The 14,905-nt window shown below is 42.3% G+C and overlaps 1 protein-coding gene across 1 annotated transcript; it reads right to left on the bottom strand.

The window, feature by feature from the left end:
• Nucleotides 1-10,826: 10,826 nt before the first annotated feature.
• Nucleotides 10,827-14,185, bottom strand: CCL26 (C-C motif chemokine ligand 26). Its single transcript, XM_065893505.1, has 3 exons — nucleotides 13,994-14,185; nucleotides 13,790-13,904; nucleotides 10,827-11,020 (listed from the first exon to the last, which is right to left on the bottom strand). Exons 1-3 carry the CDS (start codon nucleotides 14,064-14,066, stop codon nucleotides 10,924-10,926), a joined length of 285 nt encoding a protein of 94 aa, XP_065749577.1. The 5' UTR covers nucleotides 14,067-14,185; the 3' UTR covers nucleotides 10,827-10,923.
• Between the last annotated feature and the right edge of the window lie 720 nt (nucleotides 14,186-14,905).

Genomic DNA, 14,905 nt, shown 5'->3' with positions numbered 1-14,905 from the left:
TAGAGAAATGCAAATCAAAACTACAATGAGATATCATCTCACACCGGTCAGAATGGCCATCATCAAAAAATCTAGAAACAGTAAATGCTGGAGAGGGTGTGGAGAAAACGGAACCCTCTTGCACTGTTGGTGGGAATGTAAATTGATACAGCCACTATGGAGAACAGCATGGAAGTTCCTTAAAAAACAAAAAATAGAACTACCATGCGACCCAGCAATCCCACTACTGGGCATATACCCTGAGAAAACCATAATTCAAAAAGAGTCATGTACCACAATGTTCATTGCAGCTCTATTTACAGTAGCCAGGACATGGAAGCAACCTAAGTGTCCATCGACAGATGAATGGATACAGAAGATGTGGCACATATATATATAATGGAATATTACTCAGCCATAAAAAGGAACAAAACTGGGTTATTTGTAGTGAGGTGGTGGACCTAGAGACTGTCATACAGAGTGAAGTAAGTCAGAAAGAGAAAAATAAATACTGTATGCTAATACATATATATGGAATCTAAAAAAAAAAAAAAAAGGTAATGAAGAACCTAGGTGCAGAATGGGAATAAAGACGCAGACCTACTAGAGAATGGACTTGAGGACATGGGGGGGGGGAAGGGTAAGCTGGGACAAAGTGAGAGTGGTAGTGTATATATGGACATATAAACACTACCAAATGTAAAATAGATAGCTAGTGGGAAGCAGCCGCATAGCACAGGGAGATCAGCTCTGTGTTTTGTGACCACCTAGAGGGGTGGGATAGGGAGGGTGGGAGGGAGGGAGACGCAAGAAGGAAGAGATATGGGGACATATGTATATGTATAACTGATTCACTTTGTTATAAAGCAGAAACTAACACACCATTGTAAAGCAATTATACTCCAATAAAGATGTTAAAAAAAAAGGTGTATTAGATAATTCATAGTAGTAGCATAACAGAAGCAGACAATTTTAGAATAGAATCAAAGCATGTGAGCCTTGAAGAGGATCCAGGTGGGAACAGTGGCCCTCGGCATTTCTCACATGGACTCTGTAGCAGTCTCCCCACCATTTTTTTAAAAATAAATTTATTTATTTATTTTTGGCTGCATTGGGTCTTCATTGCTGCGCGTGGGCTTTCTCTAGTTGTGGAGAGCAGGGGCTACTCTTCCTTGTGGTGCATGGGCTTCTCCTTGCAGTGGCTTCTCTTGTTGCGGAGCACGGGCCCTAGGCACACAGGCTTCAGTAGTTGTGGCATGAGGGCTCGGTAGTTGTGGCTCGTGGGCTCTTGAGCGCAGTCTCAGTAGTTGCGGCGCACGAGCTTGCTTGCTCTGTGGCATGTGGGATCTTCCTGGACCAGGGCTCGAACCCGTGTCCCCTGCATTGGCAGGCGGATTCTTAACCACTGCGCCACCAGGGAAGTCCCCTCCCCACCATTTAAAAAAAACTATTTTTCATTGTGGTAAAATATACATAACATAAAATGTATCATTTTAACCATTTTTAAGGGTATAATTCAGGGGCATTAAGTAACTTCACAATGTCATGTGACCACCACCGCTATCTATTTCCAGAACTTTTCCATCAAGCCAAACAGAAACTCTGAACCATTAAACAATAACTCACTACTCCTCCCTCCTGGTCCTCAGTAACCTCTCTTCTACTTTCCATCTCTATGAATTTGCCTCTCCTAGATACCTTATATAAGTCAATCATACAATATTTATCCTTTTCTGTCTGGCTTCTTTCATTTGGCATAATGCTTCTCCATGTTGTGGCATGTATCAGCATGTGTCCCTTTTAAGGCTGAATGATATTCTATTGCATGTATATTCCACATTTTGGGTATCCATTCAGTGGTGATGGGCATCTGGGTCATTTCCACCTTTTGGCTATTGTGAATGATATTGTTATGAACACAGGTGCATCCCTGCTTTTGATCGTGTACCCAGCCTGTTCTCCATACAAATGTCAGACACGATTTCCTAAAATACAGATTTGATCATTTACTCTCCTACTTAAAATCCGCAAAATGCTCCCTGTTGTTCCCACAGTCGAGTCCAGAGCTGCCCTGGGTGTTTGAGTCTTTTCACAATTCCAGCCTACGCTTTCTGCTCCCCTGCAACCTGCCACTGTGGTGCTCTGTGTGTTCTCCAAACACACCCTGCCCTTCCCAGCTCCCGATGTTTCTGCATGTGCTCTTCCCTGCTTGCCAAGACGCAGCGTAAACACCAGTCTTCTTCAATCCTGATAGTGAATGAACCCTACCTTCTGCCATGTCCTGGCTCTGAGGACAGACAGAGGGATAGGAATTCCCACCTCTGCCACTTGTTTAGCTGGTGACTTTGGGCAAGTTTCTTAACCTCTCTGAACCTCTTTTCTCATCTCTAAAGTATATTATTGAAAGATAATTTTCAGAAAAAGGCAAAATCGTGGCTTCATACAGGTATAAAAATGAACACACTGTAAAGATTTTATTTTACTCATAATAAGGGAACCAGGCAGATGTTATGACTGGTTCAAAAGAGAATCTGAGAAACAGACACCTTTACAGATCAAGAATATTGAAATGAATATGCAAATAGAGGCAAACTGGTTTTTCCACAAAGAGAGAGTGCGCTTAATTGAACTTCTGTCAGATGGAACAGAATTCACGTGTCTATCAGTTACCTGAACCTTACAGAGTTGTAGAAGAGTTCCCATAGAATCAGAATCTGATAGAGTGGATGGTATGCTATAGATACTGCATTGCTCTCCCTATTTGACTTTAGTACCCACCAATATTTTCTTTCTTTCTTTCTGGGCACAAGGAAGACAACTTCCAGGCCCCCTTATGGTTGACTGAGGTCTTGTAGGGGGATCTGTACAGTGAATGGACAGGTGTCACTATGGGCCACAACATTTAGCTGCTGGTTCAGAGTTCATTTTATCCTGTCATTGCAATCACAAAAGCGTAGTCAAGATGGAACCTCAGTTGGCCTGGATCCCTGAGTGACCATGTGAGCAAAGCTTCTTGCCCACCCATGTTAGAGTGGGACATGTATGAGTGGGACATAAACTGAGATTTGGGCTTATTTGTTCTGGAGCATAACTTAATTTGTCCTGACTGATCTCAAAGGAAGTTGTGACCAAGCCCTTTATGCAGGGCTTAGCATATAGAAGCTACCCAATCACTGTTCTTACCTTCCTCAACATTCTACTGTAGCACTTATTACATTGCAACATAATAATATATTACTGTGTCTATCTTTTTTGCTAGAACATGATTGCCACAGGCTAGGGGAGCATAATTTGTTGGCCTCCATATTCTCAAATGGCACCTGATCATCCAGTGGTTCGTAATAAATATTTACTGATTGAATAAGTCAAGTATCTGTTGAATTCAAGCTCTGCCACTTGTGCTAGTTATAAATTTTGGGAGCCTTAGATTTTCTTATCTCTAAATTAGAGGGAAAAATTTCCTAACAGAGTTGTAAAGAATGAAAAAAAATCATGAGGATGTGGGAACATGTTATCAGTTTTTAAATTACATGCAAATGAGAGGGATTATTATAAATTAAAAAACTAAATTATAAATTAAAGGTCCCCAAAGATGGAGTGACTGAGCTGAAACCAGGACTAAAACTTGAGATTTTGAGACTTAAAAGTTCAGAGTTGAAGGGACCCGGAGAGGCCTTCTGGAAGTCTCTTTGGGGGCATCAACCATATGGATCTCCAGGGTCCTACATGAGTATACTCCATTTTTGACCAAATGGAACTGGAGATTGAGTGACTCACTGCTGATGTCAGGGGCTCAGCAGGGAGGGGCAAGTGTCTCATGAGATTCCCAGCAGCCTGGGATGAGTCTGAGGGTCCCTGGAGAGCCAGTAACCATGGGACAGGGCAAGGACACCAGCCCCTGGCAGTCACTCTGGGAGTATATGCTACCCAAGTAGCCCAGGATTTCCCTCAAGGGACCAAGAGGTTTGTTTGTTCCCTAATTAGTAAAGAGTAAAGGAGGAGTTTTCTGATGTTCTGGTCTGAGAGCCAAGATTTTCGATTTTGTAGCTGACCAGCGGGGTCTTATCGCAGCATGAGGAAGTACACAAAACCACAGGATATGGATCTGGAGAAACTGGTGATAGCCTGCGTTCCACCACTCCCAGAAGTGTGACCTCAACCCCAGTACTTCATGTTTCTACCTCTGCTTCCTTGAAAATGGGAATCCTTGTCTTCCTCACCTCACAGGACTGAGGAATACTCTAGACGTGTTTTTTAAATGATAAGGTGACAGGTATATCAACGTTAGCTATTTTGACAGCTCTTATCGCATGGCAAATTTCACTGTAAATATTTGTTGGCATGTCAGTTCTCCGTTAGACCATGAACTCCTAGGAATCAGGGAAAGTCTTTGCCACTTTTACATGTCACCCCTCCCCCACCTCAGGGCCCCCAGCACCTAGCAGAGCGTCTAGCACAGAGCCTGTGAAAGTGGCTGAGAAGAAGAAAGGACTGAATGGGAAGAACCAGGTGCAGCATGGACAAAGCTGTTTATTTCTACAATTGCCTCTCCCTTACCAAACCCTGCCCATCTTTCTGGACCCAGCCCCAGTCTCCTTCACAAAACCTTGCAGAGCTAGATCTGCACATGGTGATCTCTCTTTTAGCATCTATTCCAACCTTCTGATTTTACGAATGAAGAAACTGAGGCCCAAGGAGATTGTGTCTCCATTCAAGCTCCCACAGTTCCCGTATCTTGTAGGGGATCTTAATTGTTTTGTGTGCATTTCCTTCCCACCCTCCCTAGACCCCCAATTCCTGAACTGTACCCTCTGAAGACTGAGCCAAGTCTTCCTTTTCTCATATCTCTCCTTTGCCTTCCTCCTCCAGTGCCTGTGTGTGACCCTGGATCTCAGGTAGATCCTCAGTAAAGACTCATAGAATGGACTTTTGTGCAAATTGGCCCCTTGGCAGGGAAGAGGTAACAAGAGTCTTGGAAAGATGGTAAGTGACTGTTGCCATCTGCTGGTAGCTGTGTGGAACTACAGACAAAAGTCTTGTAGGCTTGCATGTCTTGCCCTCTTCCTGTATATAAACCACTGTTACTGGAACCTAGGCAAAGTGTGTCTGGCAACGTTTGCGGCATAGTCCACAAATGTTTGCTGAGTCCTTCACTTCTGCAAAGATATTTACACTTAACTCCTGACCTCCAGGAGGCTACAGTCCGGTAGAGAGCTAAGAACATCAGTAAATATGTCACAATTGAAAGATACACTCATATTCTGAGCCATAAAACAAACCTCAGATCAAAAAGAATTGAAATCATACAGAGTGTGTTCTCTGACCACACTGGAATAAAACTAGAAACTAATAACAGAAGGATAACAAACACTTGGAACAAATACTTGGATACTAAACAACAGACTTAAAATAATCCATGGTCCAAAGAGGAAGTCTCAAGGGAAATTTTAAAAATATATTGAGTGAAACTACAACATATTAAAATGTGTGAGACACAGCTAAAGCAGAGCTAAGAGGAAAACTTATAGCACTAAATGCTGACATTAGGAAAAAGAAACAGTCTCAGATCAATCATCTAAGCTACTACCTTAAGATATTAGAAATAAAGGAATAAACCCAAAGCAAACAAAAGGGAAGAAATTATAAGAAGTAGAAATCAATGAAGATTGAAAACAGAAAAACAATAGAGAAAATAAAAGAAACCAAAAGCTGATTCTTTGAAAAGGTCAATGTCGTTGACAAACCTCTAGCAAGAATGACAAAGAAAAAAAGAGAGAAAATGCAAATTACAAAATTCAGGGATGACATGGAGGAAACCACTATAGACCCTGCAGACTTCAAAAGGTTAATAAAAGAACACTTGGAACATCTACGTGTAGAACATCCACACGTACGAATTTGACAAAGATGAAATGAACCAGTTCCTCAAAAAATACAAACTATCACATCTAAACAACAATATGAAATAATTTCAGTAGCCCTGCAACTATTAAGTAACTTGAGTTTGTAATTTAAAACTCCTAAAAAAGAAATCTTCAGGCCCAGATGTTTTCATTGCAGAATTTTGCCAAGCATTTAAAGAGGAATAAATGTCAATTCTACACAATCTCTCATAGAAAGTAGAAATGGAAGAAGCACTTCCCAATTAATTTTACCTAGAACTACTCTAATACCAAAACCAAACCGACAGTACTGAGAGAGAGAGGGGACTACAGATCAATATCTCTCGTGACTATAGACACAGAAATCCTTAACGAAATCTTTCAAATAGAATTCAGCAATATATACACCATAACAAGTGAGGTTTCTTCCAGGGATGCAAGACTGGCTCAATATTTGAATCAACGTAATCCATCATATTAACAGACTAAAAGAGAAAAATCACATAATCGTGTTAATCCAAAAAAGCATTTGACAAAACTGAACACTCGTTCATGATAAAAACTCCCAAAAATAGGCATAGTGGGGAACTTTCTCAATTATGAGCAAAAAAAAAAAAAAAAAAACCTAAACAACTAGAACTACCATCATCCTTAACGGTGAAAGATTGCTTTCTCCCTGAGACTGGGAACAAAGCAAGGATGTCTACTCTCACCACTCTTATTCAACAAAGTACTTGAAGTTCTAGCTAGTGCAAGAAGTCAAGAAAAGGAAGTAAAAGGCATACAGATCAAAAAGAAGGAAATAAAACTGCCCCTGTCTGCAGCTGACACAACAGTCTGCTTAGAAGTTCTAATACCTAATAAGGTTCCAGTATTTAGAATATATAAATACCTCTTACAACTCAACAGTGAAAAGACAGAGTCAAAGGATTTGAATAGACATTTCTCCAAAGATGTACAAATGGCCAATAAGCACATGAAAAGATGCTCAACATCATTAGTCATAAGGGACATACAAATCAAAACCACAATGAGATACCAATTTCCATTTACTAGGATGGCTAACATCAAAAGGACAGACAAGGGTTGGCAAGGATATGGAGAAATTAGAATCCTCATACACTGATGGTGGGAATGTAAATTGATGCAGCTGCTGTGGAAAGCAGTTCTACAGTTTCTCAAAAAGTTAAACATAGAGTTACCATATACCCAACAGTTTCATCTGTACACGTATACCCAAGAGAAATGAAAATATGTGTTCATAAAAATTTGTACACCATCATTCATAATAGCCAAAAAAGTGGAAACAGACCAAATGTCCTTCAATTAATGAATGGATAAACAAAATGTGGTATATCCATGCAATGGAATATTATTCAGCCATAAAAAGGAACAAAATACTGATATATGCTACAACAGGAATGAAACTTGAAAAGATTATGCCAAATGAAAGAAGCCAGATGCAAAAGGCCACACATTGTATGATCCCATTTATATGAAATGTTCAGAATAGGAAAATCTACAGAGACAGAAGTAGATTAGTGGTTGCCAGGGCTGGGGGTGGGGGTGGGGGAAGAGGTTGCCAGGGCTGTTAGGGAGTGAATACTAACAGGTATGGGGTTTCTTTAGGGAAGTGATGAAAATATTCTGGAATTAGTAGTGATGATGGTTGCAGCACTTTGTGACTATACTAAAAATCACTGAATTGTACACTTCTAAATGGTGAATTTTATGGTGTGTAAATTAATCTCAAAAAAAAATTTTTTTAATTGATTGTATTTATGAAACAGATGAGACAGAACATAGAGGCCAGATATAGCTCCACACAAGAACTGAAGGGCAAAAGCAATTCAAGGGGGGAAGAAGAGTCTTTTCATTAAACGGTGCTGGAGCAATTGAGTTGGTAGGTAGGTAGGTACGTAAATCAATCAACCAACCAACCAACCAGTCAACCTTGACCTAAACCTCACACCTATATAAAAACTAACACCCAATCCACCCTAGGTTCAAATGTAAATGTAAAACTATAAAACTTTAAGGAGAAAACATAGAAAAAGAATGTTTGGGACCTAGGGCTTGGTGATGAGTTCTTCGGGATGACACCAAAATCATTCTCCATAAAAGGAGAAAATCAATAAATTAGACTTCATCAAAATTAAATCTTTGAGGCTTACCTGGCAGTACAGCGGTTAAGACTCCCCAATTCCACTGCAGGGGACACAAGTTTGATCCCTGGTCGGGGATCCTGCATGCTGCGCCATGTGGCCAAAAAAAAAAAAAAAATTAAATCTTTAACTCTGTGAAAGACGCTGTTAAGAAGAAGAAAAGACAGCAAACCACGTATCTGACAAAGGACTCATATCTGGAATTTATCCAATAAAGGACTCATATCAAAACTCAACAGTGCTATTTACAATAGCCAGGTCATGGAAACAACCTAAATGCCCATTGACAGACGAATGGATAAAGAAGATGTGGTACATATATACAATGGAATATTACTCAGCCATAAAAAGGAATGAAATTGGGTCATTTGTAGAGACGTGGATGGATTTAGAGAGTGTCATACAGAGTGAAGGAAGTCAGAAAGAGAAAAACAAATATCGTATATTAACGCATATGTGTGGAGCCTAGAAAAATGGTACAGAACCAGTCTGCAGGGCAGAAATAGAGACACAGATGTAGAGAACAAATGTATGGACACCAAGGGGGGAAAGTGGCGGGGGTGGTGGTGGTGGGATGAATTGGGAGATTGGAATTGACATATATACACTAATCTGTGTAAAATAGATAACTAACAAGAGCCTGCTGTATAAAAAAAATTAAATAAAATTAAAAAAAAACAAAACCTCAACAGTGAAAACAAGCACTCTAATTATAAAGTAGAGAAAAAACACAAGAGACATTTCACCAAAGAGGATATATGGATGGCAAATAAGCACATGATAAGACATTGCATAGTGATAGCCATTCAGGAAGTGAAAATTAAGACCACAATGAGATTTTGAAATGGAGCAGGGTCCCATGGTCCTTGCTCCGCCATGTCTTCAGCCTGCCTTTTGTCTGTGGAAAAACTTTAGCCAAAGAATAAGTTTAATCAGAGAAATGAGGAAATGCAGAAACAAAGGAAAACAAAGGAGACCAAATAATAATCGTTTAGTCACTAAGCATAGTCAAGGACCTTTAGGTCCTCCCCACAGGCTACAGATAATATTCTGAGCCATATCCTGTAAGCTGTCTTATAGATACTGAAACCCAGACCAGGTGGAAGAAGTTAACTACGTGATGACCAGACTGTAGCCATGACGGTAAGCTGCCACAGTTCCGAGAACTGGCCTCAAGGAAATGGGAACAAACCAACCCTGGAACTGAAGACTAACCGTACTTAAAACAATCAAGATGGTGCTGGGCAGACCCCTTCATGATTAATTTCAAGATGACCGTCAGAGCTGACTGTGCTGTTTCTGCATGTAGCCCCCTCCCTCCGCCTATAAAAGCTCTTGGCCCCTGATTGTCAGTGGGGGGAGTCGGCCTTTAGACAGGCATCCACCCTCCCCCACCCCCGTTGCCAGCATCCAAAATAAAACAAACTTTCCTTTCCACCAACTTGGCCTCTTTATTGGCTTTTGAGCGATGAGCAGCCGGACCCCACTTTCGGTTACAATATCACTACACACCTATTAGAACAGCTAAAATGAAAAACAAGTGATAATAGCAAATGCTAGCCCAGCTGTACAGAAAACTGGTGGAAACATACATTACTCGTGGAAAGGTCAAATGACACAGTGACCCTGGAAAATAGCTTGGCAGTTTCTTAAAAAAAAAAACGAAACATACATTTAATTTATGACCCCAGCAATTAATTGCATGCCTGGGCATTTATCTCAGAGAAATGAAAACCTATGTCCACTCGAAAACATCTGTGTGCATGACTGTTCTTCTTAGCTTTATTTGTAATAGCCCCAAAACGAAAACCTACAGGAGGGTAGTGGTTCAATAAACTGCAGTGTGGCACTCCATGGAATACTAGTTAACAGTAAAAAAGAATAAATTATTGAAACCCACAACAACTTGGATGTATCTCAAGAGCATTGTGTGAAGTTAAAAAAAAAAACAATCTCAAAAGGTCACATATGATATGATATGATTGTTTATATGACCTTCTCGAAATGACAAAATTATGGAGAAGAATAGATTAGTGGTTGCTAAGGGTTAAGGATGGTGGGGGAGGGGAGATGTGACTGAAGAGAGAGAACACTGGTGAGATCTTTGTGTTGACGGAAAAGATCTGTATCTTGGTTGTAATGGTGGCTACACGAATCTACGAGTGATAAAGTAACAGAACGATACACTTTATACCAATGTCAATTTCCTAGGTGTGGTATTGTACTGTAATTATGTAAGATGTGACTATTGGGGAAAACTGAGTAAAAGGTATCCCTGACTTCCTTGTATTGTTTTTGCAACTTCTGGTGAATTTATAATTATTTTTTTTTAAGTTCTTTAGGCTATATAGACATAGGCATCTTAGGATTGGTAGGTAGACAATATTCATGCTTATTAATTAATGCCTTATGAGAAAACACTGCCCAATATGGATGCATTTCATATACCCCGCACCAACAGGCTATGAGGCTATGAGGTGTTGTACAGAGTTTAATTTTCCATACAACATAAACTTATCTCTCTAAATAATGTTAAGACATTTCATGGGCATTTTGCCAAAATATATTAACATTGTCCCTGCTTTTGTTGCCCAAACAAAAACATAAGGCAGAATTCAATACCAGGGTCAGTTCAGGGATTGGAGACTTGCCAGGCTGTCAGCTGCAAATATCAACTGCTTTATTTTCTTTGAAGAAAACTCAGTTTTTTATTGAATTAGAATGTTTATTGAGCAAATGAAATCTTTATTAAAAAAAAAAAAGACTGGTGAGAAATATCCTCTCCTCCCCACCAGACCCACGCAGCCTTCTGTTGGAGAAATTCTTCAGGCTCCACCAAGGGGGGCAAAGCCAAGAACAGAGCAGGATCCAGGCGTTTTGGACTGAGAATTCGGTGGTCACGGTTGTTGCCGGGCTCTTAGTAAAGATATGTATTTTTGCACCCATGCTTCCTTCGGTGTTGCACAGAGTTTCTGGCCTCTTTTGGTGGTGAATCTATGGAAAAGAGATGCTGACAGTCAATGCTAAAAACTTTTGTCTCCCGGAAAGGGATGGAAAGGGAGGGGCAGCCCCCCACCCCAATCTTCTTGCTCGGTTTGCTGTACCCCTGTCACACTGTCCCTGCTCCTTCTTCTGGCCCTTGACCTCCCTCTTCTCTGCTATCCTGTTTTCCACTGGAAACCACACTTCCTGGCCCACCTTCACCAGGAAAGATGTAACAACAGCTCTGGTCTGAAGCAGGTAATCTGCACCGTGCCTCTTAACTCTTTCGTTTTAATATAACAGTTTTGTTGGGATATAAGTCACTAATTTGCCCACTTAAAGTGTATAATCATAATTCATTGGTTTTAGTATATCAATAGATGATGCAACCATCACCATGATCAATTTTATAACATTTGTATTGCCCCGCAAAGGAACCTCTTATGTATTGTACCACTTAATTCTTAATCACATTATCATGGGTTGTTAGCCACGGCTGCTTATATGGATATGATTCCTGCCTTCCTTACCACACTGTGAGCTCATTAAGACTGGGGGTTGTGGTTGATGTCCCTGAATGGCTTCCAGCCTTTACTCCCTGAGAGTACTCGGAAGTGACAAGAGCCTAGGTTAGGGGGTGCTCTAACCTGGAGCAGGGGAGAAGAGCCAAAAGGATGGGGAAATAAGAGAGAGGAAGGGCTTTGTGGATGTTTGAACATCCATGTGACATTGCTCCCATTGAAAGATGGGAGTCTATGTCCCCTCCCCTTGAATTCAGGCCAGTCTTAAGGACTGGTTGACTAATAGAGAATGGCAAAAGTGATGCTATGTGATTTGGTAGCTAAGTCATAGAAGGTTGTAGAACTTCTGCCTGGTTCACTGAGCACTTACACAGGAGCTGTGGACTTCCTCATAAGGAGTCCTACCACCCCAGCTCACCATAGTATGAGGAAGCCCAAACTAGCCCAACAGAGAGACCACACAGAGGGGCCCTGGAGGGAGATGCCTCCAGCCCCCTGAGCTGTTCCAGCTCCAGCACCATCTGTCTGCAACCACACAAGAGACGCCTTTCCAGAACCTTGCAGCCAAGCCTTTCTGGAATTCCAGACCCATGGAAACCGCGAGAGGTAAGAAGATGACCATTGTTGGATTAAGCCACTAAGCTTTGGGTGGTTGGTTATGCAGCAACAGTTGACTGATATAGGCCCCTCACCTTCCTTCTACAAATGAGGAAACTTGACTTGCCCAAGGTCACACAGCTTATAAAATGAAAGAGCCACTGCTCTGAGCTCAGCTCAGGGCTCTTTGCCAGCTGTTGGTTAAGTGTTGGTGTCTTTAAAACTCCAGAAAGCCAATCAAGACACGAAGGAGAAGACCCAGGACATCCTGAGCCCCGGAGCATCCCCCTCCATATCTAGGCACTTGAGTGCTTCTTTCCCGTCCTTAACTGTCTCAAAACGATAACATTCAGCTTTGTCCCTGGAGCCCGTTTTCTCCCTTTCCGCACCGTTCTCTCATGCTCAGGAACCCAAGGTCCCCTGATTGTGTATTTGCACTTAAAGATCGCTTCCATTTGCTGAATGTTTCCCGTGTGCGGGCTCAGCGCTAAATTCTTTGCATATATTAACCTCATTTAGTCCTGCCAGGGAGCCTTCCAGGTGTGCGTCATCTCTCCTGCTACCGATGAGCTCGGCATGACATGCCTCCTGTCTACCTGTCTGCCTAGTCAGTAACATGTTCATCCTTCTCCCCTCCACCATGCTCCTGCCTGCCGCCTTCACCTGGGCCACTCCCGCTTAGCCTTGGGGGGTCTCAGTGTAAATGTCACTCCCTCCAGGAGACCCTCCCAACACTAAGTTAGGTCCTCCTGTGACTATGATGAAGGGTGGCCAAATATGCCGCCCCCAAATATGCCACTTTGACGTAAGGATTATTTTGAACGAAAGACACTAAAAAAAAAACCCCAGTGAAACAAAACAAAACAAAAAAACCCCAGCAGGGGGCAAGAAGAGCGTTCTGACCTCCCCTTTTTTCCCTGAAAGCAGGAGATGAAACTCCCATGTGAAAAATGTCCTCCTCGTAGCAGGAGGAAAGAAATATTCTTAACACCAGAGATAGAGTCAAGGCCAAGTGAACTCTGTAAAAACAGACCTTGTTAAAATAACTCTTATCAGTCGTTAGCTTTCCCCACCCCCATATATTTTAATTACTTCTAAACAGTTCCTTCCTTGTTCAAAAGCACGCAGGTTTTATATAAAAGCATGTAGCTTTTGCCACTTCTTTGGGTCTTCATCTTCCTGTGGGGCTCCTGTGTGCGTGTAAAAAGCTATATGTTTTCCTCTTGTTAATGTCTTATGTCGATTTAATTCTAAAGCCCAGCTGGAGCCCCTAAGAGGGTAGAGAGAAAGTTTTGCCTGCGCTACAATATGCTCCCTCCTGCTCTCTCTTCCGCTGTCTTTTTCAGGCACTCATCACAATCTTGATTATTTTGTGCAAATGTCTTTTAATGCCCTCTTTCTTATGCTAGATGTAAGGTCTGTAAGGGCTGTTTATTCTTTTATACACAGCACTTAGCACAGTGACTGGCAGGCGCCCGGCTCATGGTCTGCAAGCTAGGAAATCAAGGTCAGGGTTACGCTTCTTAATGCCGAGGTAAGGTGATAACCCAAGTCACTGGGTTCCCATCTTGAGGCTCATCCTGGCGCTGTGGGGGTCTTCCCGGAATCCATCCAACAGCATGAATGGTAAGGGACCCTAAAAGCCCAAAGGAGAAATACTCACATCACAGCCTGCTGGGGGCAGCTGATCCTGGTGAATTCATAGTTACTCACCCACCTCCAGGGAAGGCTCTTGTGGGTGTATTGAAAGCAGCAGAACTTAGCCACATCACTGCCACCTAAATAAACAGGGAGAGAAAGGAGCTCGGAGATGTCCCTTTGCTTCCATCCCTCGTCAGCCTGGGAAGGGAGTTGGACAGCGCCGTACGTGCAGCAGCTCCGAGATGGACACTCAGGATAAAAACCAGGAAGAGAGGGAAAGCCGTGGGGAAGTTCTTCATGGTGCTACAAGCTGGGTCCTTCACAACCTTCTTCCTAATTCCTCCTGTCTCAGCAGTACCCTCTTTTATGGGGCTGAGTGGCCCTTGAAGATAATTCCAGAGAATTGACGTAAAGCACAAAAGCACAAAAGCAGCTCTTTTGTACTACAGAGGGGAAGCAACCTGACACCCGTGAAAAGGAGATTGGAAAGTGAGGAAGTGTCATGGGGCGGGAAGGGGAGGAGTCAGCACACCCTTGAGCGTCTCCCAGCCAGTGCGATGGTCTGAGGCAATGCTTGATTGTTTGAAAAGCAAAAGGGGAAAGAGGAAATAAGAATCCCAGAGAGCTGACGTTAGTTATTCCTGATAGATTCCTGGCTCTTGGCCAGAGTTTTTTCTGTTTTTCGCCGCATGGCATGTAGGATGCTAGTTCCCTGACGAGGGATCGAACCTGTGCCCCCGCATTGGAAGCGCGGAGTCCTAACCACTGGACCACCAGGGAAGTCCCCTTCCTTGGTTTTCTAAACATTGTTTATCTCTTGTTGAGGTCTGGATAGTCTCAGGACAGGAGCATAGAGCAGCCTGACCACACAATGGATGTTCAGGAATGAAGCTCCTAGGGAGGAGCTTCAAGATGGCAGGAGAGTAAGAGACGTGGAGGTCACCTTCCTCCCCACAGATACACCAGAAATACATCTACACGTGGAAAAACTCCTACAGAACACCTACTGAACGCTGGCAGAACACCTCAGACCTCCCAAAAGGCAAGAAACCCCCCCCCCCCCCACGTACCTGGGTAAGGCAAAAGAAAAAAGAATAAACAGAGACAAAAGGATAGGGACAGGACCCGCACCAGTGAG

This window comes from Phocoena phocoena, chromosome 15 (assembly GCF_963924675.1).
Source record: "Phocoena phocoena chromosome 15, mPhoPho1.1, whole genome shotgun sequence".
NCBI lineage: Eukaryota > Metazoa > Chordata > Mammalia > Artiodactyla > Phocoenidae > Phocoena > Phocoena phocoena.
Note: the sequence above shows the minus strand (reverse complement) of the source record. Positions and strands in the feature narration are given on the sequence as shown.

Coding starts and splice junctions, on each gene's coding strand:
- CCL26 (XM_065893505.1), bottom strand. CDS start 14,066: ATGAAGAACTTCCCCACGGCTTTCCCTCTCTTCCTGGTTTTTATCCTG. Junction 13,905..13,993: donor CCATCTCGGAGCTGCTGCAC/GTACGGCGCTGT, acceptor CTGTTTATTTAG/GTGGCAGTGATGTGGCTAAG. Junction 11,021..13,789: donor TGCCCCCAGCAGGCTGTGAT/GTGAGTATTTCT, acceptor TCTTTTCCATAG/ATTCACCACCAAAAGAGGCC.